Source organism: Betta splendens, chromosome 5, assembly GCF_900634795.4.
Source record: "Betta splendens chromosome 5, fBetSpl5.4, whole genome shotgun sequence".
NCBI lineage: Eukaryota > Metazoa > Chordata > Actinopteri > Anabantiformes > Osphronemidae > Betta > Betta splendens.
Genome location: NC_040885.2, coordinates 12653629 through 12675566, shown reverse-complemented (window position 1 = coordinate 12675566; position 21938 = coordinate 12653629). Strand labels below are relative to the sequence as shown.

Here is a 21938-nt window from a genome sequence, read left to right as displayed (position 1 = left end):
AGTGTAAAAACAGCCCAGACAAAGGTTAATAAACAATATCGCCACAGCCTCAAACCATAGACATGATAATATTCTGTTTCCTAATAAACATTTTTAATGGAATAGGAAACCGCGCTAATGGAAAACGTTCATCATGAAAAATAAGGACGCCCTTGTTTTATTCACAAATATCACAATAATCTGTCACCGTGATTTTAAAGGTCCTAGTAGCAGAACACAATTTGTAGGTAAATCTTGGTTTTGCACGAGGGCTGTTTGAAAAACACTCACAACGGTTTAGTTCAGTATATAAATAGTGGGTTGTATGGAGGGATAAACCACAGTGGGTTGATATGTGTCAGTCATGTAAAAAACAATACAGTACAAAAAACAGTACTATAAAAAACAAATAATAATTAATCTGAACATTGTACCAATCGTTTTAGGTAAGAACAACTTTAAATCTAATTTAAAGCCAATCGGGTCAACAAACGTGTTTTTATTACGTCAGTCCTTGACAAAAAGCTGGCGACTCCCACTGTGGCGTGTTCATTCTGCTACAGTACGTCCGCAGTGTGCGACAGGAAACGCTCGGCAGCAGGTGCCGCCGCTGAACATGCTTCCACCCAAACTCCTCCTGCTCTCACTGGCTGTGCTCAAACTCATCTCTCCCCTGGAGGCTAAACGGTGCGGCAAAGGTAACGTCTCTTTCGTTTATTTATTTATCTGTATATTTGCATTATTTGTATAGCTTGCTGAGCACTCAACAGAGTCTGAATTCACAACTTGTCCCTAAACGTCGCCCATGATTAACTCGTCTCCTTTTGTTATGTGGGGAAAAAAAACTAGGTTATCGCACACATGAAGGACATTGCGCTCCGTGTCCGAAAAATTACTACCAGCCTGAGGAAAACGACTCCGCAACGTGCACACCATGTACAAGATGCAGCTCGAGTAAGCGGACGAATGGCTGAGCTTCCCTTTTTTTATGTGGCTGGACTTTTCCCTTGCGATTCTGCTTCTGACGAGTTCAGTTTGTTGCTCTTTATCAGAGGATGGAAGTCTTGTGAAGGACGTGTGCACGAGCGTCTCCAACACCCGGTGCCAGTGTCGGCCAGGGTTCGTTTCACTGGAGCCCGGTTCCATCACCTGCTACTGTGACGTAGGATTTGGAAACACTGACCAAGGTACAAACATTGTTCTCCATTAAAAATCATGTAACATGTGAAATACCGGAAATAACTCTTTTTATTGATTATTATTATTATTATTATAGAGTGTGTAAAATGCAGAGACGGATATTTCAACAACATCCAGAACTCACCCTGTCAAAAGTGGAAAGAGTGAGTTCAGTGTATTTTAACTGTCTACATAACTATATGAATTAGTACTTGTATTAGTGTTCACTCCGCTGCCGCTGTTCTGATTCCTCCCAGATGTAAGTCGGGAGTTAAAACCCCCGGAAACACCACCTCGGACGTCACCTGTAACGACCCGAGCGACGACGCCGTCGCGGAGCATTTCCTCACACGTTTAACATCCCTCCGCCCACGGGAGGAGCCTCGGACTCGGCCCCCACGCGCCACGACCACCGCCACCGCAGCTTCTCCACACCACAGAGGCACCACGAGGAGAAGCGAGGCCCCCACCTCGCCCTCCAGCACGGACTACACCAACTACATCGGTAAATGGCTCTCCTGTAGGACGCGGCCACGCGCGAAGACGCACGCGCACTAACCCGTAGCCCGCTCTGTGTGTTCAGGCATGGCCCTCCTCATATTCGGCGTCGTGGGGCTCGTGATGCTGACCGCCGTCACCTGCAAGCTGCACATCTTCCCCTGCCTGCAGGAAAAGCAGCCAGAACCACGTACGTGTAAAGGGATGATTCTGCGGGGACTTTGCCGAGTCTCGTGTCTGTCCTCATTTCTCGGTGTCCTGTCACCGCCGTGACTTTACCAGACAACAAGCGAGAAATCCAGGAAGCCGAGAAAACCCCAGACATGCTGATGAGCTGCTGGCTGCGTTATCTCGCGCTTACGCAGATCCAGAAACGCCGCTGCAACGACTTTCAAGGCTTTCCACTTCTCGCAGACGAGCGCGCAAATGTGCATCAGCGTGTTTTTAGGGCGCTGGAATCCTTGTGCAGGCTGAAAGCGAGAGGCAGCATCCCTCGGGTAAAACCCCTTCTTGCGCGTTCTCGCCTCGCGGTAGAAAACCGGCTGAGAGCAGAGGGAGTGGGCACGTGTCCCGAGACATCCACATGACGCACCTCAGCGAATCTCAGAAAAATAACACCATATCACATTTATTAATAGATTTATTAATTTCAATGCAGAAACACTGCTATTATTAAGTCATTCTGCCACAGACCTGAACTAATGAATGAAGTGTCCTCCAATGCTACATGTCCAGCTGTCAGTGAACGGAGCTGAATGACACGGACGTCTTCTTCTGCTCACAAATAATCACCGAACAGATGGTGTAATACAGTGATTGCAGACGTATACTGTGTGCCAGGTACAGTCGTGGTAATGAACCCCGTTCGAATGTTCCCTTTCAGACAACCCATCGTGTCGGCGGCCGGTTGAGGAGAGCGGCGACGGGAGCCTGTCCATCTTAAAGGTCAATGCGGAGGAGCCCTGAGGTGAACGCCTCTCTGACAACAACCTACTGTGAATGATCCAATAATCACCAGCAGAATATTCGGGCTGGCCACGCATACATTTTTTATATTTCTGAAATATAAAAAAAAAAAACGAAACAAATAGATTTACCGTATCTGTATTGTAGCAGGTCCAGTCATAAAAGGTTTAGTCAATATTTGACTGATTTAACAAAATTTGAAAATCTCTCATACCTCACTGTTAGTCTGTTACCTGTACGATTACATCAATTCAAACTAGCTTGAAGTAACTGAGCTGTTAGACTTTGTTTTAAGGCAACTGTACTAAAAACATATTTAATATCATGTTAATATTTATTACAAATTTGGTCATGAAGAGTATGATCTCACACCTTATTCCACTAAGTGTTATTCTACTTTGAACAATGCTCTTTTCCCCCTTCCCCAAATGCACATACAGTATAACCCTACATTGCTGCTTTTTCTTCCTAGTGACCTTATATAATGTGATGTTAACGGGGCAAGTGACAAACCTCTGAGAAATGCAGTCTGGGCAGTATAGTAGTGAACGGGTCCGGGTAAAACAGTACCCGGGAGCGGTACCGCGTGCGTGGGACCCGGGGAGTTCCCCGTGAGGAGACGCGTGTGCTGCTTTTTTTCCCGTGGAGACGCGCTTCCGCTCAGATCTTCGTTTTGAGACGTTGGAAAGATTGATGTTGTAGACGTGCGGACTTTGATGTTGTTTATGCCCCACGGGAGACTTTCCCCACAGCGGTACGGTAAGAGGAGTTCTGAAAGCGTGCCCTCGTTATTTTCATTCAGTTGTCACGTATCAGATCCACGCAGCCACAGGTGGCCTGGCGTGTACCTGGCTCACTGGTGGGACGTTACCTGGAAGAAAATGGGTTCCAGCTCATTCAGTGCACATAACAGTTGGTATAAAAACAGACAGCTTGTGTAATTGTTGCTAATGTTGATGGATCCGTTTGGTTTTTATACAGATTTTTGTACAGTCAATTCGTTTTAGAAATGTTATAACAAAGGTTTATGGGATTCAAGGCAGAAGTAAATCTGACTTTTTGAGGTTTTTGTTTTGTTTTGTGTGATACAATTTTAAATTTGATTACATTTGTTTAAACGGAATCAAATTTCTTTGTGTTAAAATGTGAAATGTGACAAAAGAGAAGCTTTTCTTACTGCTCATAACACAAGACTGTTAACCCACGGGTGGTTTTTACATTTATGCAGGTCTGAAATCTTAATAAAGATGTGAACTGAAGTAAAAGGTGCGTTTGTATCGTGAAATTAAGACGTTTGAGCAAAGAAGGCCTGTTTTATTTTTAATATTTCTTCTGTCATGACCTGCTTTTTGCTTCTGCTCAGTAATATTTATTCTCGGTTTGAGTGTGTGAATAAACATTTTTACGTGAACCTGCCTTTTCCACCGTTTACAGAAACCTTTTTTTTGCAAAAAGCACGGGCAAATTCACTGGAAACAGTCCCTGCAAATACTTTCAGTAAATGTCAGTGACGCAGCAAGTCGGTGCGGTTTTCAAACACACACAACGCACCGCGTGCAGCGAACTGTTGTCCACGTGTGGGTGAAAAGACAGAGCAGCTGCTGCGCGCGCTGCGTGAAGGTCACGTGGAGCCTCCGCCGGCGTCTTCAGCATCTGGTCACTTGGTGGAGCTCCGGCTCCACTTTCGCTAGAATCCATGAGGTAACGCTGTCTCACAACCTCCAGCCTTCATAGCACATGTTGTAGCAGTTACAGCTGGAGGGAGTTCAGCGAAAGAAGCACACAGACACATTTGAGCGCAGTTGCCCTTTAAAGCTGCTATCATGAAAGTGTCAGAGCTGCTGTTCTGTGTCTGCGCTGTGTTTTCCACGCTATGCATAAAAGGCCGTCAGTGTTTGGATTTCCCTGCGTTTAAATGTCACAACTACTATTTACACCTTAGCGAAGACGTGTCTTCACCACCAGCCACACCGCGTCTGGGCTCGGCCTTCGCGCAGGGAACTCCGGCTCCACGCTTCTGTGACCGTGTCTCGTCCCGGAGGAGGGGTCACGCAGCCGTGCGGGCGCGACGGCGCGGGGAGGGGCCAACCGCCGTTACAGTCACGCGTGGGCAGGTCTGGAGGAGTGTGAATGACGCTACGGGTCATGTCGCTGCCACAACTGACGCGCAAGACGTAGCGCTCCCACGCCACGCCACCCTCTGAACGTCACACGCGCACGCAACGTGAGATCGAATACACACAATTTATGCATAATGTGAAAAAAGTGTGGACAGGCTTATCAGATTTTCAGAACTTCTGCTGAAATGATTTAAACCCAAACTTTGCAGCGCATCCAGTGAGGACTGGTTTTATTCTGTAATTATGACAAAAAAAACCCCATTCCGAATGTGTTTTGCATTTGCATACAACCACTACATTTCTAAACTTGAAAGGTTTGATAAGCAGTGGGTGTAACATCTTATTTTGCTGAGTTTAATAAACCATTTGGACTTTTGTTCAACTTTCGTCAACGTTTGTGCTCAGCAGCAATCACCGCTCAGGAGCAGGTGGAAGATGATTTAAACCACCTCGACCAGAACAACTTTTCCACTATTGATCAATTTATCATGATTATTCAACCAAATGTTGTTGTTTTTATTGTTAATTTACACTGAATTTGGAGCAGGCAAATTAGGCAATGTGAGAAAGGTGCTTCATGCAATCATTAATTGTTAAAATGAGGAGTGATTCATGTTATGGCATTTAAATAAACTGTTGACTTCATTATTATGTGAGGCCCAGCTGAAGGTGAGTTTACTGCATTTGTCAGGAGGCACAGCATTGTGTTCCTATGTAGCATACACACATCCACACATAGCGTACATTGTGTTGTGCTTTATTTTGAGGGCACTTCATGAAGCCCCGATGCTAAAAACGAAACGTAAGAAAGAGAAGTGAGAGTGTGAACAATGACGTGACTTGAGGAAGTTTATTCTTATAATAAGCGCATGAGGTAATAGATTTAAGCCACGGTGGTTTCACTCCTCTGCAGGCAGCCAACAAGGTGTGTGCTTTGTTTTGTTTGTATTTTACTTCAGTAAAATGTTGTTGTGCCTGCTTTGCGTGCTAGGTGTGAAGTTTAAGATAGCATCTGTTTAATGTTTGTCTATGTGTCAGTTTTCACGATGGAATGAAGACAAATCATCAATAAACCATCATTAGAAAGCCTCTGGCTGACTCACACAAACATGCAACCACTGACTCACACACCTACCCGCAGTTTACCAGTCAACCTGCTTAATCCAAGATTGTTAGGCCTTAGATTCTGCAAAATAATATTGTAGAAAAATACTAAATTATAACTAGAAATGATATTGTTGAAAGTCAAACTTCCATCAGGAACACATTGTGTTTGAAACCATCAATGGAAAGTTTACTGAGTCGAAGTGCTTCTTAATATAATATTAGTTTTCTGTTGGGCGTCTGTGTACTATGTCTGCAACTGTTTTCTATGTTGTGTTGTGTATTTTAAAACTTCAAGATGCACATAAAGTCTGCACAGGTTCACAGGAAAATAGACGCACAAACACCAACACCAGAGATCTGAGCACTGGTTTGCTGTGTATCATATTATATAGTATCATATATGTAATCGACGATCTGTTCTGGTCATGTTAAGGTTGCAATCACTGATGTATAGCACTTGTATTTTGGCAGAGTTGTTGTTTAAGGAATGTCTAAGGAAGCTGTGAGCACAAATAAAAATGATCTTTAAAAAAATAAATGAATGTTGATGAGTTTTTTTTTAACAAACCTCCAGTTATTAGTGTCTGTATATGTTTCTGTGCCAATGACCCCAGTCTGGCAAACCTGACACATTTAAATAATAACTTGAAAGTCTGACAACAGACATTTGAATGAACCACATTTATCTTTCATTTAACTCTGCTGCTGTTCGCTTTTGAAGAAAGTCACTCGTGGTCTTTCACTTCCTGAATCCTCGTAGGTGTCTGACTCTGAGTAAACCACTCACAGTGACGTCAGGACACATCTTTGATAAAGCGCCGCAGGCAGATCACAGCACGGGCCACAACCATGTCTCTGAAGCTCTCTGTCGCGGCTGTGTGGGTGCTCTGTGTTTGGACTGCTGGACGCACAGCTGGATGTGGTGAACATCAGTATAACAACGGTGAACAATGCTGTGACTTGTGTCGTCCAGGTAAAACACCTTTTTAAATATGGCAACTCTTCAGAAAATGCTTTTCATGTTTCATGTTGAAGAGCTTGATTCACTCATTGAACACGCAGATTTCACTGGATTTGTTTCTTTCAAATTCCAATTTGAATGCAGAAACTTTATTTCATTCAGTTGGCTCAATTCTTCTCTAGGTGAATATCTAAAGACGTTGTGCTCTGGCGATCAGCAAACTGTCTGTCATCCGTGTGAGGAAGGATACTTTTCAGCCAACTTCTCGCCTTTTGACCGATGTCAGAAATGCCAGACATGCCAAGGTGAGACGAGCGCTTTGAACTAGAAATGTGCTGCGAGAAGGTTCTAACCAAACCAAGCTGCTGAACGTCCGAGCGCTGCTGGAAATCCTGTGGTGTGACTTGTCGTTTATCTACAGAATATGCTGCGGACTGCACACGGACCACAGACGCAAAGTGTTTGTGTCGCTCTGGTTTCCTGTGTTCCGACAACCTGTGTTCAACTTGTGAGGAGAAGAAATGCGCTGCATGGGAGAAAATCGAACGGACGGGTGAGAGGACATCCTCTCATACATTACTATGGCAGCTAGGTGCACCGATGAGCTGATCAGTGACTGTGGCTGACGTATCAGACAGACAGACTGGCATGTGAATGGAAACATACGTGGGTCGTATTAACACCAACCTATATTACCCCAAATTGTTATACACATGAAGCTGTCAGACACTGTATTAGTGGCCTATGCTCTATAAATCACCTGGGGACTACCAGGGTTGATCTGCGTCATTGTCTGGATGTTCTGCATGCATGCAATAATTCAGGATGTAAGTGTTTTTGTATTTTTACCACTGCAGACGTTTCTTCTGGAGACAGGACAACGTTTTCATATCGGTGCGAGCCTAAATGCCAAAATAACACCTATTTTGATAAAAACGACTGCAAACCGTTGACAAAGTAAGACACATCTTGAGGCTATTTGCTATAATAACTGTACAATTGCCGATTGTCCTACAGTTGGTTTCTGATCCACAGGTGCAGCGACATTGGACTTGTTGAAATATTCAAAGGCAACGAAACCCACGATTCAGTTTGTGAAAAACAAAACGGTACATAGACAAATGATGTTCTAAAATACAGTAAGAGGCAGTCTGTGTGTGGAACAGCAGACACGCTTCTAATCCCATGAACGGCCACTTGAACTAACATGTGATGTGATGTGAAGTTTCAGCAAAGAACCAGGGCGACTCAGGGCTGAATGTGATCCTCGGCATGGGCTTTGTTTTGGTCTCCCTCGCCCTCCTTGTGTTTCTGTGTTTTGCCTGCATAAAGAGCCTGAGGAAGCACAGATGCAGTAAGTGAGGATGGAAAAAACATTTCACCTAAACACACATCCCCTTCCTTTAGTTCAATTCCAAGAAGCCCGACTGATGTGGCTGAAACTGAATATACCCACTATTACTCATCATGTGTGAACGTTCACAGGAGTACAACAAACAGCTGATTAAGGTGGACTCTGCTACATGTTTGTTCATTACAACGCGATATGTAATTTTATATCTTTTTTAAATTTCTGCTTTAGATACTAACTTAATGAAGGTGGAAACCAATGCCAGAGCCCTGAACCTGTCAAAGGAGGAGAGTGCACCAAAGTTCATTTCTCAGTACGAATCCAAAGACAGCAGCAGTCTTGATCAACTCCATGTGGGCGAATTCTTCATTTGAAAACAATTCCACCGTGATAACATCTGTGCTATCGATCCATATTCTGCTACAAAGAATTGCAAACGGAGAAACCAGTAACTTATGGTTTGATGTCTAGAACCACAGGATGGTTCTGGTCTGTGAACGAAAAGACCGGCTGCCCCTGTTCAGTTTGTCCGCGTCCCTTGGGCAAGGCAGCTCACGCCTCATGCTACTGTCTGAAGCAGCTATTGCTTTATCACGGCGAATCCTGGGTTGATGGTTCACTCACTGACTCTTTTCAGAAAGGACTCATGAAAACATATGTATTTACATGTGATGGTGCTAAATATTTAAACACAAGTATGTTTATAAACTTATAACCTTCTGCCTTTGTATTTACTACCCTTTCATTGTGTTTGTAAAGTTTTTCTTTTAAACCTCTTCTGCTTATGTTATAATTACAACTGCTTTTACTTCATGAACTGTTTAACTAACATTAGCACTTGTAAGTATAAACTTTGCATACACATCAACCCTTTCAGGTAACATTGACCTAATAACCTGTTTTTATTATGTTTGATTTCCTATTTTCAAAATAGTATCTGTATTTTATTTATTAAGGAATTTAGAAATGTAATTTTAATGTTCAGTAGTCGTGGGTTTCAACTGACACAGTCAAATTGTAATATTTGATGTATATTGTATATAACTAATATAGTTTGAAAAGATCTGAAAAAACTCCTGATTCTTGGTGAATTTAATTCCATGATGCTATGATTAATGAATATTATTGTATGAAGCAAAATTACAACAGAAAATGCTAAAAAGGTTTTTGAACCAAAAATGAGATTACTTTGGTGTGATTCTCTGTAGCTTTAATGTGCTTTATAGATGTGTGGAGTGAGAATGTTCTTTAGTTGTTTCCATCTAAAACGTTTCGGAATAAAGTACCGCAAAATGGAAATACTTAATTCAAGAGCTTCACCCAACTGCCAAAGCGCAGGCGGTCTGTAGATGCCGTGGTGGATGAGGCAGACATGGCATTAGACACAGATTGCAGTTCCTCCAGTGGCCGCGGGTGGCGCTGTCGTGCCCATCCTGCATCGGCTGTGATCATATGACAGCTGCCTGCGTCCCACTTCCCTTGTCCGCTGGAAAACGCCACATCTGACCAGGGAGGGAGACACAGACACAGCGGCAGGGCAGTGTGACCACCGACTTCAAGATGCTGGCACTAATGAACCGGCTTTTGGACTGGATCAAGTCTCTGTTCTGGAAGGAGGAGATGGAGCTGACGCTGGTCGGGCTCCAGTACTCGGGGAAAACAACATTCGTGAACGTGATCGCTGTAAGTCTGCTGCTGCTAGCCACCTTGCTAAGTAGCGCTAATGCCATTAGCACTAATTATTGGATGGGAGCAGCTAAATGAGCGGCTGCTAGGTGGTGTCACCAGCCTGCGCTGCGCTGCGGGGCTGTCGGGTCAGTGCAGCAGCGTGACCATCCCCGGGGCTGCGCTCCCCACGGGGCCGCGCGTGGCCGCGTTGTGACTGTGTTGCGATTGCGCGTGGCGACTCTCCGCTCGCTTTGTTGTCATTTTTGTCTGCACCCGCGCCGAGGCTCGTTTTACGCCGAGTCCGGCGTTTCGCAGACGCAACGACGCGCGCGCTTGAAGCATATGATGCCCGGCGGGTCGCCGTTAGTCGCGTGCGCATTTCGACACCTGCAGGTCTCCAACAAGTTGACGCAGCAAAACAAACGCTTCAGACGATGGGGAGATATGATAGGATGATATGGAACCAGAGCTGCTGCTGGATGCGACCTGGTTGCTTTTAAGATCAACTCTCTGCATTCGCTTCTGAAGTCACTTATTACAAAACCACACTGGTTTTACGCACGAAAGTACTGTACGTGATGCTTCGTCCCGTCATGGTAGCGAGCATCCGCTTTTCTGGGTGAGACGTTTCTCTTTTGCAACTTTTTAAAGGATTTTTTTTTCAAAACTGTTCGTGATGGAGCAAATTTCATTGACTAATCGCAGGTGCTGTCACAACGTTTTGCACACATGCCTTTTGCGCAATTGGCGTCACGGTGAGCTGCATTAATGAGTCTGACTCTGTTATTTAGCTGCACTTTTCGTGCAGGTGGAGATGCCATTCTTTGCATCTGGATATGTGTCGTTTTTGTGGTCCTACTTTCACTTGTTGAATCAGTGTTTTGCTGTTTTTCTTGTTTTTAGGTTCATGTTTCTTCTGAAAAGAACAAACTAGTTATTTCAGTCAGTTCACATAAAGCAAATAATTTACTAATGAGCCAACTGCAGAATATTTAATAGGCTCTAGTAGCTCTATGCTGCTACTCATTAGAGCGGGTTTTAGATTTGTATGCATATTATATAACTATAAAATCAATATCTTAATAAATAATAGTTTTTATTTTTAGCACCTTTTTTTAGCAAATTTTGAGATAATTCACAGTAAAGTAAAGCTCACTGGCATTAGTTGATGAAGATTAAGAGAAAACGCTCCTGCACAGAGCGGCACTGATATAAACTGATAGTCAGTGCACACATTGCACGAGGGCGTGTGAGGAGGAAGAGGTTGGTTTTGGGGTTTTGGGGTGGAACGTATCTCCGCTTCTTCCTTTACGCACATAAGCTGAGAAGAAGCTTGTGACACATGTGAATGGTTGCAGTGGGGGTGGTTCCTCCTTCTCAGTCATAAGACCGCTGCACTTTTTTTGCCCTGAGCCTCATCAGGTGACTCCAGCAAGTCATGTGCTGTGAACTGTGCATGCAGCAGACAGTGCACGCTCTGGGGTTTGCAAGGCAGTGCAGGCAGATGGAGTGAGTCTGCGGCGGCGCTACAAGGGAAATGCCGCAGATTTGTGTTGACTGAGGTGGATTTTCTCAGCACTTCCAGCAATAATTGTTAACAAAAGGCGAATCATGTGGAGACAGTTTGGACAGATAAAATGTACACTAACTATAAACTTTATTAGATAATTTATTCATAAATACAGGAAAATGAGCATGATTGTTTTCCAAGCTACTGCACTGATTTTACTGTTTTTTGATTAAAAGGATACAAAACTCCGAAGTACAATGTATCCTATTTAATGTGTTGCAGTTCTATCCACTCTCATCTAATCCTTACAACTTAGTGATACTCGTGTAGCAGTAAATCACCCATGTACAACAACACACGTGTTTTTTTTTGTGTCTGTATTATAAGAAATGACGTGTACTTGTGTTTTGCCTTCCAGTCTGGACACTTCAGTGAAGACATGATCCCTACAGTCGGGTTCAACATGAGGAAGGTCACCAAAGGAAATGTCACCATCAAGGTTCAGCTTTAGTCTTTAGACAAAACAACATAATAACAAATAATTACATTTTTCACCCATTTACTGAAGTGACACCAGTTTTGTGGGTTGGGGACTATCCTTCATCGTTGTGCTTTTTGATTGTGTAGATCTGGGATATAGGCGGGCAGCCAAGGTTTAGAAGTATGTGGGAGCGCTACTGTCGGGGAGTTAATGCAATCGTGTGAGTATTCTGATCTCGTCATATAAATTCAACTGTATTTCAGTTATAGAAACAAAAAGAAGAATTATTCAAATCATTGAACTTTATCTCATGTACTGTTTCTCTGTTTCTCTTGTTTTAGGTACATGGTTGACGCAGCAGATCAAGAAAAGGTGGAGGCTTCTAGAAATGAGCTTCATAATTTATTAGACAAACCCCAGTTGCAAGGGATTCCTGTAAGTGTTCCTTTTGAAACCGCTTCAAAGATTTGCTTGATATCTCTGCAAGTCATGCAGAACAATGCAGGATCTTGCTGCCGTGGCAAATTTCAGTTGTAATGTTTTTTTTTTCAGGTGCTGGTTCTCGGTAACAAAAGGGATCTTCCCAGTGCGTTAGACGAAAAGCAGCTCATTGAGAAAATGTAAGTCTCAGAATAGAAAGCTGTGCACGTTAAAACCTTGTATGTGTGATGTGTTGCTTTTTTTAAATCCCACATCAATCATATTACCTTTTTATTGTAAATGTAGACTAGACTCTTAGACTAAATCAAAACCACTTCCCCAGATTTTTTTATTCTTAAAACTGACGCAGTTTGAAAAAGTATAAAAAGGAACTGGCTCCTTAATCTCTCAACTAAGAGAGATGTGCAGACTTATAATGATCAGTCCACATATTTGTCATCTTATGTCCTTGTAGGAATCTGGCTGCTATTCAGGACAGAGAGATATGCTGCTACTCTGTTTCCTGCAAAGAGAAGGACAACATTGGTAAGTTCCAAACAATTATTGCGCTGTTTTCTCTACCAGCAATAGAGGAGCACAACCGTCTCACTTTTCTCGCCCCCACACACATTTGCATTTGCGGTTTTGTTTGCAGCATATCTTTTCACAATATTTGCTCTATAAAATAGCTTTGTGAGGTACTAATCTTTGATCCAGCCTGTATTTTGCATTTCAGACATCACACTTCAGTGGCTCATCCAGCACTCAAAATCACGGAGAAGCTGAAGAAGCAGGAGTTGATCCCCCGGTGTGTTTACCATGTTACCGTCATGCCACGTTTTCACCACTCTGTATTTGTGTACAGCTGTATCTACTCACATGTTGCTTTGTACTGCTCTTTTCAAAAAATGTATTTTCCCCTTTATGCCTTCTGATTCTTCACTGACAATGCACTACTGAAAATGTACTTCCAGTACCAAACCTAAGGAAAGTAAGTGGCATTATTCATTCTGAAGCTATAGTTAATGTCCGATCTGCCATTTACCTTTACAGGTGCTGGGTTGATTGTATCCAGTGGTTAATAATGCTAATCTTGGGTATGAAAAAGCAGGCTCACATTAAACTCGTCTTGTGTTCTTCACATTTCTGTTGAGCTCTACTCAAGTCATTGTTTCTGACGATGGTCACTCTATGCTTGATTAGATTTTCTTCTTTCAAGGACATGTCAGTTGTTTTAGAAATTGACATATTTAAGCAAGTCAGCGTGGGCAGGTCTGTACAAATATCAATCTAGTGTGATTTTTACTGATGTGAGTTGCGTGTGTGAATAAATATGAATCTATTTAAAGTAGAATGTACTACGCTAAAGCTGTGTGGGGATGTGTGGTTCATATTGGTCTCTGTAAGTAGCCTCAATGGAATGATGTCCTTTGTGCTGCCTTGATGCTGAGAGTGGCAGCATTTAAAGTGCCTTGTGCAGCGTCTCTCACCTCTGAAGCAAAGCAGCAGCCAAGGTGTGCTTACCTGGAGAAACACCTCGTTAATATATTCAACAAATAAAAGGCGTGGTTTTTAATTTAGACATTTCCTGTTATTTGTATCTGCCTGGTTGAATTATAGTGATTTGGGTGTAAATATGTTGAAGCTGTTTGACAAACAGTAAAGTCATTTCTCAAGCTGCCATCCCAACCCAACAATGGAGCAATAAGAAAAATATTAAGTAAATACTACAGAGCTTGATCATATGTGTGTGGTAGTGGAGATATCTCATATCCTATAATAACTGTTATATAAAATACTAAGTCAACCTTAACCCTAAATATATATATGAACGATTCAGTTATAATATAAATGTTAAGATACTTATTACAAAGTGGCACCAATAGTTGTAATAGAATATATTGGCTATTCACTTTTTTCACATTAATTTTAAAAGTCAAATTATGTTTCACTTTTGAAACCAGTGTGACTCTGAATGTTTCGGTCTTGTGGCTGTTTTCTATTGGCAGAAATCCTTTTAAAGACACGCCAGGAATGCCACGAAACGCGAGCAGTGCGATTGACAGCACTCCAGCCAATCACCGCACGAATGTGCGCCTCTCGATGACGCAATAGACGAATCACAACTCGAGCTGGGAGGCGCTGGTTTGTTGACAGGAAGTGTGTAAAGACGGAATCATTACAATCGACTCCAACTTGTCTGTGCTTGTGTTTAGCTTGACGAATACAGTATTTGACATTCGTTCACCCCCTCGTCGGTGTGTGGACTTAAACTATGCGTTTTCAGAACCAGCCGGGGCAAAGATGCAATGGAGGTCAATAGTAGTTGGTCTGGTCGTCCTGAGACTGTCGCTCAGCTGTGTGCTGTGGCTAGCCTTCGGACTGGGACCTAGCCTTAGCTGGGGGTTCAACTTCCAGCTCAGCTTTAATTTGCACAAACTGGACTTGCTATTCCGGGAGGAAAAGGGGACCGATCCGAGCGACCACTCGTGGTCTCAGCGAATGCGCGACCACGAACATGAAGAGGCGGCGACCACCTGTGCACAGCGAGCGGAGGAAGAGGAGTCGCCTCTCAGGTCGTACCTGAGCCTGTTTGACGGCAACAAGGACGAGTACGTCCGCAGATACAGCTCCTTCCCCGACACCCTGAAAGCGAAGATGAAGGACATGGCCAGAGACATGTTCTATTTTGGATACGACAACTACATGAAATATGCTTTTCCAGAGGACGAGCTGAACCCAATTGACTGTGAAGGGAGGGGACCAGACGTGTCCAACCCGTGAGTCATTCACAGCTGATTTGCTTGGCGTCAGCTGTGCTCGGGCGCTGCCGTTCAGCCCGGTGCACTTTAACGCATAAATAACGGTGCCCGGTCACTGTATGATTTGCATTTCGTTTGCAAACAACTGATCCCGTACCGTCGTTTTACTGCTGCCATTTCTGCCCAGTGTGCAGCTGCAGAGCAGTAGGACTCAACTCAGCAGCAGAGGAGATACTGAACTAGTCACATGGTCCCCAACCGCTGTATGTCCCATTTAAATTAGACCAGTGAGACCAGTGGCACAAAGGTTCAATACACAATTATTCAACATAGTCATTTTTTTAGTCATCACGTTACATATATTACTTTATTTGTCGTAAATCCTATCGGATTGAAGCAGAGTGTATGAACCTGCTCCCCCAGTAACTGCCTTGTGCTCTCAGGGTCATTGTCCTACTGCATCATTACTGATAGGCTTCACAGTTAGTTGAACAAACTGCTACACAAACGTCAGGCATCGCTGTCAATTTTTAGAATATTACCGGTGCATCAAATAAAACTATAATTATTTGATAAGATGTGCTGGCAGTGATCAGCTCATTCTACTTGTTTAGTTTTTGTGCAGTGAAATGGGATACGCAGACCTTTTAGCTTGATGTCTTCACCTGCAGACCATAGTGCAGGTGAAATCTCAAAGCATGTAAGCTCTCGGTTCAGAACAGGTAAAATAACAACCCCAGCTGAGCTGGGTGTGTGAAACATTGCTCAGTATGCGTCACCTAATACAACAGTATGAGCATTGGCTGAGCCTTGCTCTCACTTGTTAATAAAATAAACTAACTACCACCTAGTAGTACCTGTGGTATTATCTAGATATCTGATCTATCCCTGATCAATATGGCACCCAATTTGTAGGACCACAAACTTTATAATAGAGCATCATTTGATGACTCAAGCTTTTCCACATTTCAAGCTTTGTTTCCCGTTTGCACGAAACCCCACCAGTCATTCGTAACAGGCCGAGGTGCAACACATAACTTTTCTGGTAATGTCTCTTTAGTGACATGTAATCAACAAACGACGTTTAATAGACAGCTGCAGCTGCTGAGTCAACTTTGTTATCCAGCAGCATTCCAGTCACGAGCAGAAATGACTGTAATGCATTCTGTGTTTGCTGGAAATGCAACGCGTGCGCAAGACGAGTAAGTAATGGTGTCTATTCTAGAGCTACAGCAATCACTCTGCCGTCTAAAACAATGGCGATGGTTGGTTTGAGCGAATCTGTGGGGATTCCCTGCTTTTTATGCCAGATCTACTGATAAATGAAATATAGCTGTGGTTTGGATCAGCTGGTTGTATGAAAAATATCAGTATTAATGAAAATATCTGTCCATTGAAGTTCTCGTTTCTAGCAGTAAATGATTACTACTGATTACTACATACCTAAGGACAACATCCTTTAACATGTAGCTGTAAAACAAAATACATGTGTGATACCAAATTGTGTGTTTCTCTGCTTCCTTTCAGATCAAACATCAACATAAACGATGTCTTGGGAAACTACTCACTTACACTAATTGACACTTTAGACACACTATTGGTGAGTTATCATTAGTTAATGTTACTGAGAGGCGGTAGGAAGTATAAGTTAGGTTAAGGTTATGTGCAGCATTTATTATGAAGTTTAGAAATGAGAATAAAAACAGCACCTGTTCTCAAAAATAGCAGTTGTTTGCACCACATTCGAGAGCACGTTGACACAGCGGTTGCCACTGTACAGTAGGTGGTAGAAGGGTTTTATTGCAGTCTGTAGATGTGATGCTGATTAAAGTAGCTGTTCAAGGTGTCTCCTTTCAGTTTTGTCTGCAGCACAAACACTATTCAACAAAAATGCTTAGCTGAGGTGCAGGAATATGTGTTTATAAGGAAACTGTTCATGAGATGGATGAAAGTAGTGCTTCCAACAATGATCACACATTTACATTGCAATTACCAAAATCCACATAAGCTTGTTGATATACTGTGTTTAAACGTGACAGTGTTTGTCTCCAGGTGCTGGGCAATGTGACAGAGTTCCAGAGAGCTGTCAGGCTGGTTATAGATACCGTTTCCTTTGATAAGGACTCAACCGTGCAAGTTTTTGAGGCAAACATCAGGTACAGTAGGAATGAAGCTGCCTAGCTTGTGTTTGATACAGCAGTTTATCTGTGCAGTTTGAAGTGCATCAGCCCATATGGTCTTACAGATGTTTCCTTTTGATATTCTTGGGTTTCTGTGCGAAACACTCCCAAACATGTTCAAACTGTGTATCTTTCAAAATGCCAACTCTTTACCAGTTAGGGGTAGTTTCCTGACATTATTGACATGTGCATGAAAATAAAGTAATAATAAATCATTTACAAAAAAAGGATTGGTATTATTATTATATATGATAATAATAATCATTTCTGTTTTCTATTTTTGTGTGGAAGGTCTATGTAATATTTCCATTTCCTTCGAAGGATCTTGGGAAGCCTTATCTCGGCTCATATCCTGCTGACAGACCCCAAGCATCCGTTTGGAAAGGTGGGTGTTGAAGGATACGATAATGAGCTGCTTCACCTGGCTCACGACTTGGCTGTTCGCCTGCTGCCAGCCTTCGAGAACACCAGCACAGGCATTCCTTACCCCAGGGTGAGCGGGCGCTACTGTGCCTCTGTGGTTCTCACATGAGAACATAACGTCTATGTAATACATAATGTCTATTAAGTATGCATAAGTAAAGGTCAAATTAGAATCAGTTGTAATAATTTTTTTCTTAAGTGTAGGTGAACCTGAAGACTGGAGTTCCTCCTGACAGCATCAATGAGACTTGTACTGCAGGTGCGGGGTCCCTGCTGGTGGAGTTTGGGATCCTGAGCCGCTTAATTGGTGATTCCACGTTTGAGTGGGTGGCCAGAAGAGCGGTCCGAGCTCTGTGGAACCTGAGGAGCAACAAAACGGGGCTGTTAGGTAGGTACAGCTCAGTTCTCGGGTTCTAGTTTGTTTTTATCATATCAACAACAGGCGAAAATGACACCTACATTTCCTCTGTGATTTCTTCACAGGAAACGTGGTTAATATCCAGACAGGCCAGTGGGTTGGCAAGCAGAGTGGTCTTGGAGCTGGCATGGACTCCTTCTATGAGTATTTGCTCAAATCGTACATCCTGTTTGGAGAAAAAGAGGACTACAAGATGTTCCAAGCTGCGTATGAGAGCATACAGAACCACCTGAGGAGAGGGTGAGTTCTGCATTGGAGAGATGTGACACCTGAGTGTAGTCGTCATGACAAAACTGCAGCCAAACAGTAATTTAACCTCCTCTGCAACCACTACTTAGAATCCTCAGAGTGAGACAGAGCCTGTTCAGACTATTGAACTGGTAGTTATAGTTTGCAGACGAACAAACATTCTCAACTGTCTGTGACAGCAAACTATTCTACAGCCTCAGATTAGAGGCATGTATTGTAAAACCTTTCCGCTTTCTACCTTTAGGAGAGAGTTCTGTAATGAAGGAGAGGGCGACCCGCCTCTCTACGTGAACGTCAACATGTTCAGTGGTGAGATAATGAACACCTGGATTGATTCCCTTCAGGCCTTCTTTCCTGGGCTGCAGGTTAGATGTGGTACTTTGAGCTGTGGGAGACGATATGGTGTTTTGTTCAGGTGTAGGCTGATGTGTTTCCTATCGTAGGTGCTGAATGGGGACGTAGATAACGCCATATGCCTGCATGCCTTCTACTACGCCATCTGGAAGCGCTTTGGGGCTTTGCCAGAGAGGTACAACTGGCAACTGCAGGCTCCAGACGTGCTCTTCTACCCCTTAAGACCAGAGTTGGTGGAGTCAACCTATTTACTATACCAGGTGACAATACAGGCTTGTTGTAATGCAGCATTGTTGCTGCTAGTTGCTAAATGAGCTTAATCATTTTCTTTGTCACTTTCCACAGGCGACCAAAAACCCTTTCTACTTGCATGTTGGTATGGATATTCTACAGAGCCTTGAGAAAAATGCCAAAGTCAGGTGTGAGTCGTGCATTTGGCTGTTTGGTGGTAGCACAGAGCTTTGATGCTTCTGCCTTGTTGGAGCTGTAACGTTTGAACTTTCACAGATGCGGTTACGCCACACTCCACCACGTCGTGGACAAATCCAAAGAGGACCGTATGGAGAGCTTCTTCCTCAGTGAGACATGCAAATACCTTTATCTGGTACGCACCCCCCCCCCCCCCCCCCCCCCAAGCATAGACATAGAGCTAGGTTTTACATGTGTTGCATATGGAGAGCTGAGTGTGATAAATAACTTTTATTACAAATGTAGAGCTGTTTAATATGATTATTGGTTTGCTTTTGTTTCATATATTCATGCAGCTAATGCTCTTTTTAAATTAAATTTAGTTGTAAGAAATTTACTAAATGAATATCTACATCACTATATTATAACTCAAGGAAGACTGTTATTTTGTTCGTACCAGCTGCAGCTTAAATTAATCAAGACAATAGATCGTAACTTGTGAAAACACACTTTCATTGCAGCTATTCGACGAGGACAACCCACTTCACAAATCCGACAACAAGTACATCTTCACAACAGAGGGCCACGTTGTGCCTATAGACAACCGCTTCAGGGAGAAACAGTGGAACGACTTGTTCCCGTGTGAAGATGGAGCTCTGGCAGAGCGAGGACCAAGCACGCTGCCACCACCCAGCAACATCAGCAATGTAAAGCCACCATCCTCCCAGTTTCACTGTGCTACATGGAATCTTATTATTACGGGATAAATTCTCCTGTCATTGAGTCACACTTTGCCTTTTTCTCCACCTTCTGCAGTGTAACAGGATCCCAGACGAGCGACGGTACACTTTGCCACTGAAGAGTGTTTATATGAAGCAGATTGACCATATGGTAGGACTATTCTGAGGAGGATGTGGTGTCAGTGGCACGAAGGGCCTCCAGTGCACAGGACCAGTGCACATGCAGTGAGGCCGGAAGACTTCCACAGTTGAAACCCACTAAAGGAAACCTGAGAAAGCTGTTTACTTGATTACTCACCATAAGAATAAAACATGCGTAGGAGTTGCTTCCTGGTGGGTGAACATTTAGTTAAAAAAGGTGAAGAACAAACTTTAATGCTGCAAAATAAGGAGTCCTATTTTAGTGCGTTTTCGCTGGTTCAGAATTGAGGCTGTGTAAACGAATGTGTGTAATTTTAGAATAACTGGCGTGTTTCTGTGAATTACGTGCATGTCCAGCTATGAGTAGGTCTGTGTCTTGCATTTGTGTTGGGATGGATGCGTCTTGAACTTCCAGCTGAGCTGTGAATCAGTATTGCGTTCATGGGAACAGTGCCATCTAGCCACATGTTTGGAAAATGCATATCTTCTAAATACTCGCGTGATGTGATGACTGGTGCCTCTTGGGAATGGATTCACTTGATTAGATCAGTGCATTGACATAAGGGCTGTGACTTATGCACACACAGCAGAAGCCTCGTTTTAGTTTGTACTTGTCATTCATTCTGGCTCGCTCAATGATCACAATCAACATTGTACTAAATGTCTGTTTTACACAATACAGTAAGTAAAACTTAAGACAAATCTAGATCATTTTTTTCAAATCCAGCGAACAACACAAACAATCCCAAATGCTTTCCAACCTGTTTTATCATGAAGTGTTCATCGTTCAGGCTTCTAGTTACTCATTGTCTTAAAGGACAAACAGACGTGCCATGATTGTGTGTGCATGCGTGTGTGCTCGTGTGTGAGGTTTAGGACGACTCTTGCTGTATTAAAGTGCCTTCAAGTTTGCATTGGTGTGTCCGGATGCGGTACAATACATACTAGTGGTGGGTTACATTGTCAAGTTTTTCTTTTTTCAGCCCACGTTGATATTGCACAATACTGTCATTCCACATGTATGTCCAGTTTTACACTGATCATGACATAAGGCTCATATTTTATGACGAATAAGCCATAAAATGTATTTTTTATGTTGATGAATGAGAATGTGGTCATGTTTTGCATCTGTTCTCTTACAGGCGTACTTACGTACTTAGCTTCTCCTGATTCGGTTGTAATTTAACACGTCTAGTGAAGATGAAAGTGAACAGTGAACCTCATCATGTTGTCATGTGGTGGAAACTCAGGGTTTAACGGACACATTTAATTATCTTCTTGCTTTCACATGTCAAATCTTCTTGAATATTGTTGCCTATAATGTCTTAGCCTTAGGTATTTTATAATACAACTGTTACAATATGTTAATCTGGGGATAAAGAATAATTGCACTGGACTCAAGTACAGTTGTACTGTGAATATCATCGCTTTGGACAAACAGAGGAGTAAATGTGATTTCTGTGACGTTTGAACCATGTGAAGCTCAAAGTTAGGCGTCTGTTCTGACTTCAGTGTGTGTGATGTCCAGCGGAGCCTCATTCACTACACTGGGCTCTTGTTTGGCTTTGGGAGACAACTGTTCCATTTCTCAGGTGCAACAAAGTCGGAGAGCTACATTTGGCATCACACCGACCTCTTTGTCCCAGACTATGTATTTGTTAAACATTTTGAGAGACGGCGTTCACAGGACTCGAGTTCATAACACTTCTTGTTACAATTACAGCGCTTGGTGCAATTAGTAAAATATCAAAATGTATTGAAGATTGTATTAGCGCCTTTTTCAAACTGTAATCTGCATGTTGATTTTGTTATCTATTCCAGGAAGCAGGTAGCCTGGCTAATCCAAAGGGTAGCTAAATCTGAACCCACCTTCATAAATGAGGTGGTGAATAATTAATTTGTACAAATTTATTGTACAGATCAGTCTTCTCATTAACTAATGTCAATAAGATCAATTACTATTGCTTTAATCTGTATAAAATAAACAAATGACAGATTATGAACAAGAGACTGCGGTGTTGCT

At 42.8% G+C, this 21938-nt stretch overlaps 4 protein-coding genes across 4 annotated transcripts; all 4 read left to right on the top strand.

Moving 5' to 3' along the window:
- The first annotated feature begins 519 nt into the window (after positions 1-519).
- On the top strand, positions 520-4088 carry si:ch73-361p23.3 (tumor necrosis factor receptor superfamily member 4). The gene is made up of 7 exons (XM_029152183.3): positions 520-677; positions 829-933; positions 1032-1166; positions 1256-1322; positions 1416-1663; positions 1742-1846; positions 2540-4088. The coding sequence occupies exons 1-7, from the start codon at positions 596-598 to the stop codon at positions 2620-2622; spliced, it is 825 nt and encodes a 274-aa protein (XP_029008016.1). The 5' UTR covers positions 520-595; the 3' UTR covers positions 2623-4088.
- Positions 4089-6664: 2576 nt separating this feature from the next.
- tnfrsf18 (tumor necrosis factor receptor superfamily, member 18) lies at positions 6665-9400 on the top strand. The gene is made up of 7 exons (XM_029150562.2): positions 6665-6822; positions 6993-7115; positions 7232-7363; positions 7668-7767; positions 7846-7919; positions 8036-8164; positions 8393-9400. Exons 1-7 carry the CDS (start codon positions 6699-6701, stop codon positions 8533-8535), a joined length of 825 nt encoding a protein of 274 aa, XP_029006395.1. The 5' UTR covers positions 6665-6698; the 3' UTR covers positions 8536-9400.
- A 207-nt stretch (positions 9401-9607) lies between these two features.
- Positions 9608-13820, top strand: arl8ba (ADP-ribosylation factor-like 8Ba). The gene is made up of 7 exons (XM_029152042.3): positions 9608-9844; positions 11758-11838; positions 11967-12040; positions 12162-12255; positions 12373-12440; positions 12716-12786; positions 12977-13820. Exons 1-7 carry the CDS (start codon positions 9722-9724, stop codon positions 13024-13026), a joined length of 561 nt encoding a protein of 186 aa, XP_029007875.1. The 5' UTR covers positions 9608-9721; the 3' UTR covers positions 13027-13820.
- Positions 13821-14378: 558 nt separating this feature from the next.
- Positions 14379-21923, top strand: edem1 (ER degradation enhancer, mannosidase alpha-like 1). Its single transcript, XM_029151155.3, has 12 exons — positions 14379-15020; positions 16530-16602; positions 17055-17158; positions 17504-17675; positions 17810-17993; positions 18089-18263; positions 18517-18637; positions 18716-18886; positions 18972-19045; positions 19134-19230; positions 19556-19741; positions 19851-21923. Exons 1-12 carry the CDS (start codon positions 14545-14547, stop codon positions 19938-19940), a joined length of 1923 nt encoding a protein of 640 aa, XP_029006988.1. The 5' UTR covers positions 14379-14544; the 3' UTR covers positions 19941-21923.
- Positions 21924-21938: the final 15 nt, after the last annotated feature.

Bases quoted from the DNA above. Each gene is read 5' to 3' on its own strand.
- tnfrsf18 (XM_029150562.2), top strand. From the start codon at position 6,699: ATGTCTCTGAAGCTCTCTGTCGCGGCTGTGTGGGTGCTCTGTGTTTGG. The intron at 7,364-7,667 runs GTGAGAGGACAT...TTACCACTGCAG, and splicing joins GGAGAAAATCGAACGGACGG to ACGTTTCTTCTGGAGACAGG. The intron at 7,920-8,035 runs GTACATAGACAA...TGTGATGTGAAG, and splicing joins AGTTTGTGAAAAACAAAACG to TTTCAGCAAAGAACCAGGGC.
- arl8ba (XM_029152042.3), top strand. From the start codon at position 9,722: ATGCTGGCACTAATGAACCGGCTTTTGGACTGGATCAAGTCTCTGTTC. The intron at 12,041-12,161 runs GTGAGTATTCTG...CTCTTGTTTTAG, and splicing joins CGGGGAGTTAATGCAATCGT to GTACATGGTTGACGCAGCAG. The intron at 12,441-12,715 runs GTAAGTCTCAGA...ATGTCCTTGTAG, and splicing joins AAGCAGCTCATTGAGAAAAT to GAATCTGGCTGCTATTCAGG.
- si:ch73-361p23.3 (XM_029152183.3), top strand. From the start codon at position 596: ATGCTTCCACCCAAACTCCTCCTGCTCTCACTGGCTGTGCTCAAACTC. The intron at 678-828 runs GTAACGTCTCTT...AAAAAAAACTAG, and splicing joins GGCTAAACGGTGCGGCAAAG to GTTATCGCACACATGAAGGA. The intron at 1,167-1,255 runs GTACAAACATTG...TTATTATTATAG, and splicing joins ATTTGGAAACACTGACCAAG to AGTGTGTAAAATGCAGAGAC.
- edem1 (XM_029151155.3), top strand. From the start codon at position 14,545: ATGCAATGGAGGTCAATAGTAGTTGGTCTGGTCGTCCTGAGACTGTCG. The intron at 16,603-17,054 runs GTGAGTTATCAT...GTTTGTCTCCAG, and splicing joins ACACTTTAGACACACTATTG to GTGCTGGGCAATGTGACAGA. The intron at 17,994-18,088 runs GTAGGTACAGCT...ATTTCTTCACAG, and splicing joins CAACAAAACGGGGCTGTTAG to GAAACGTGGTTAATATCCAG.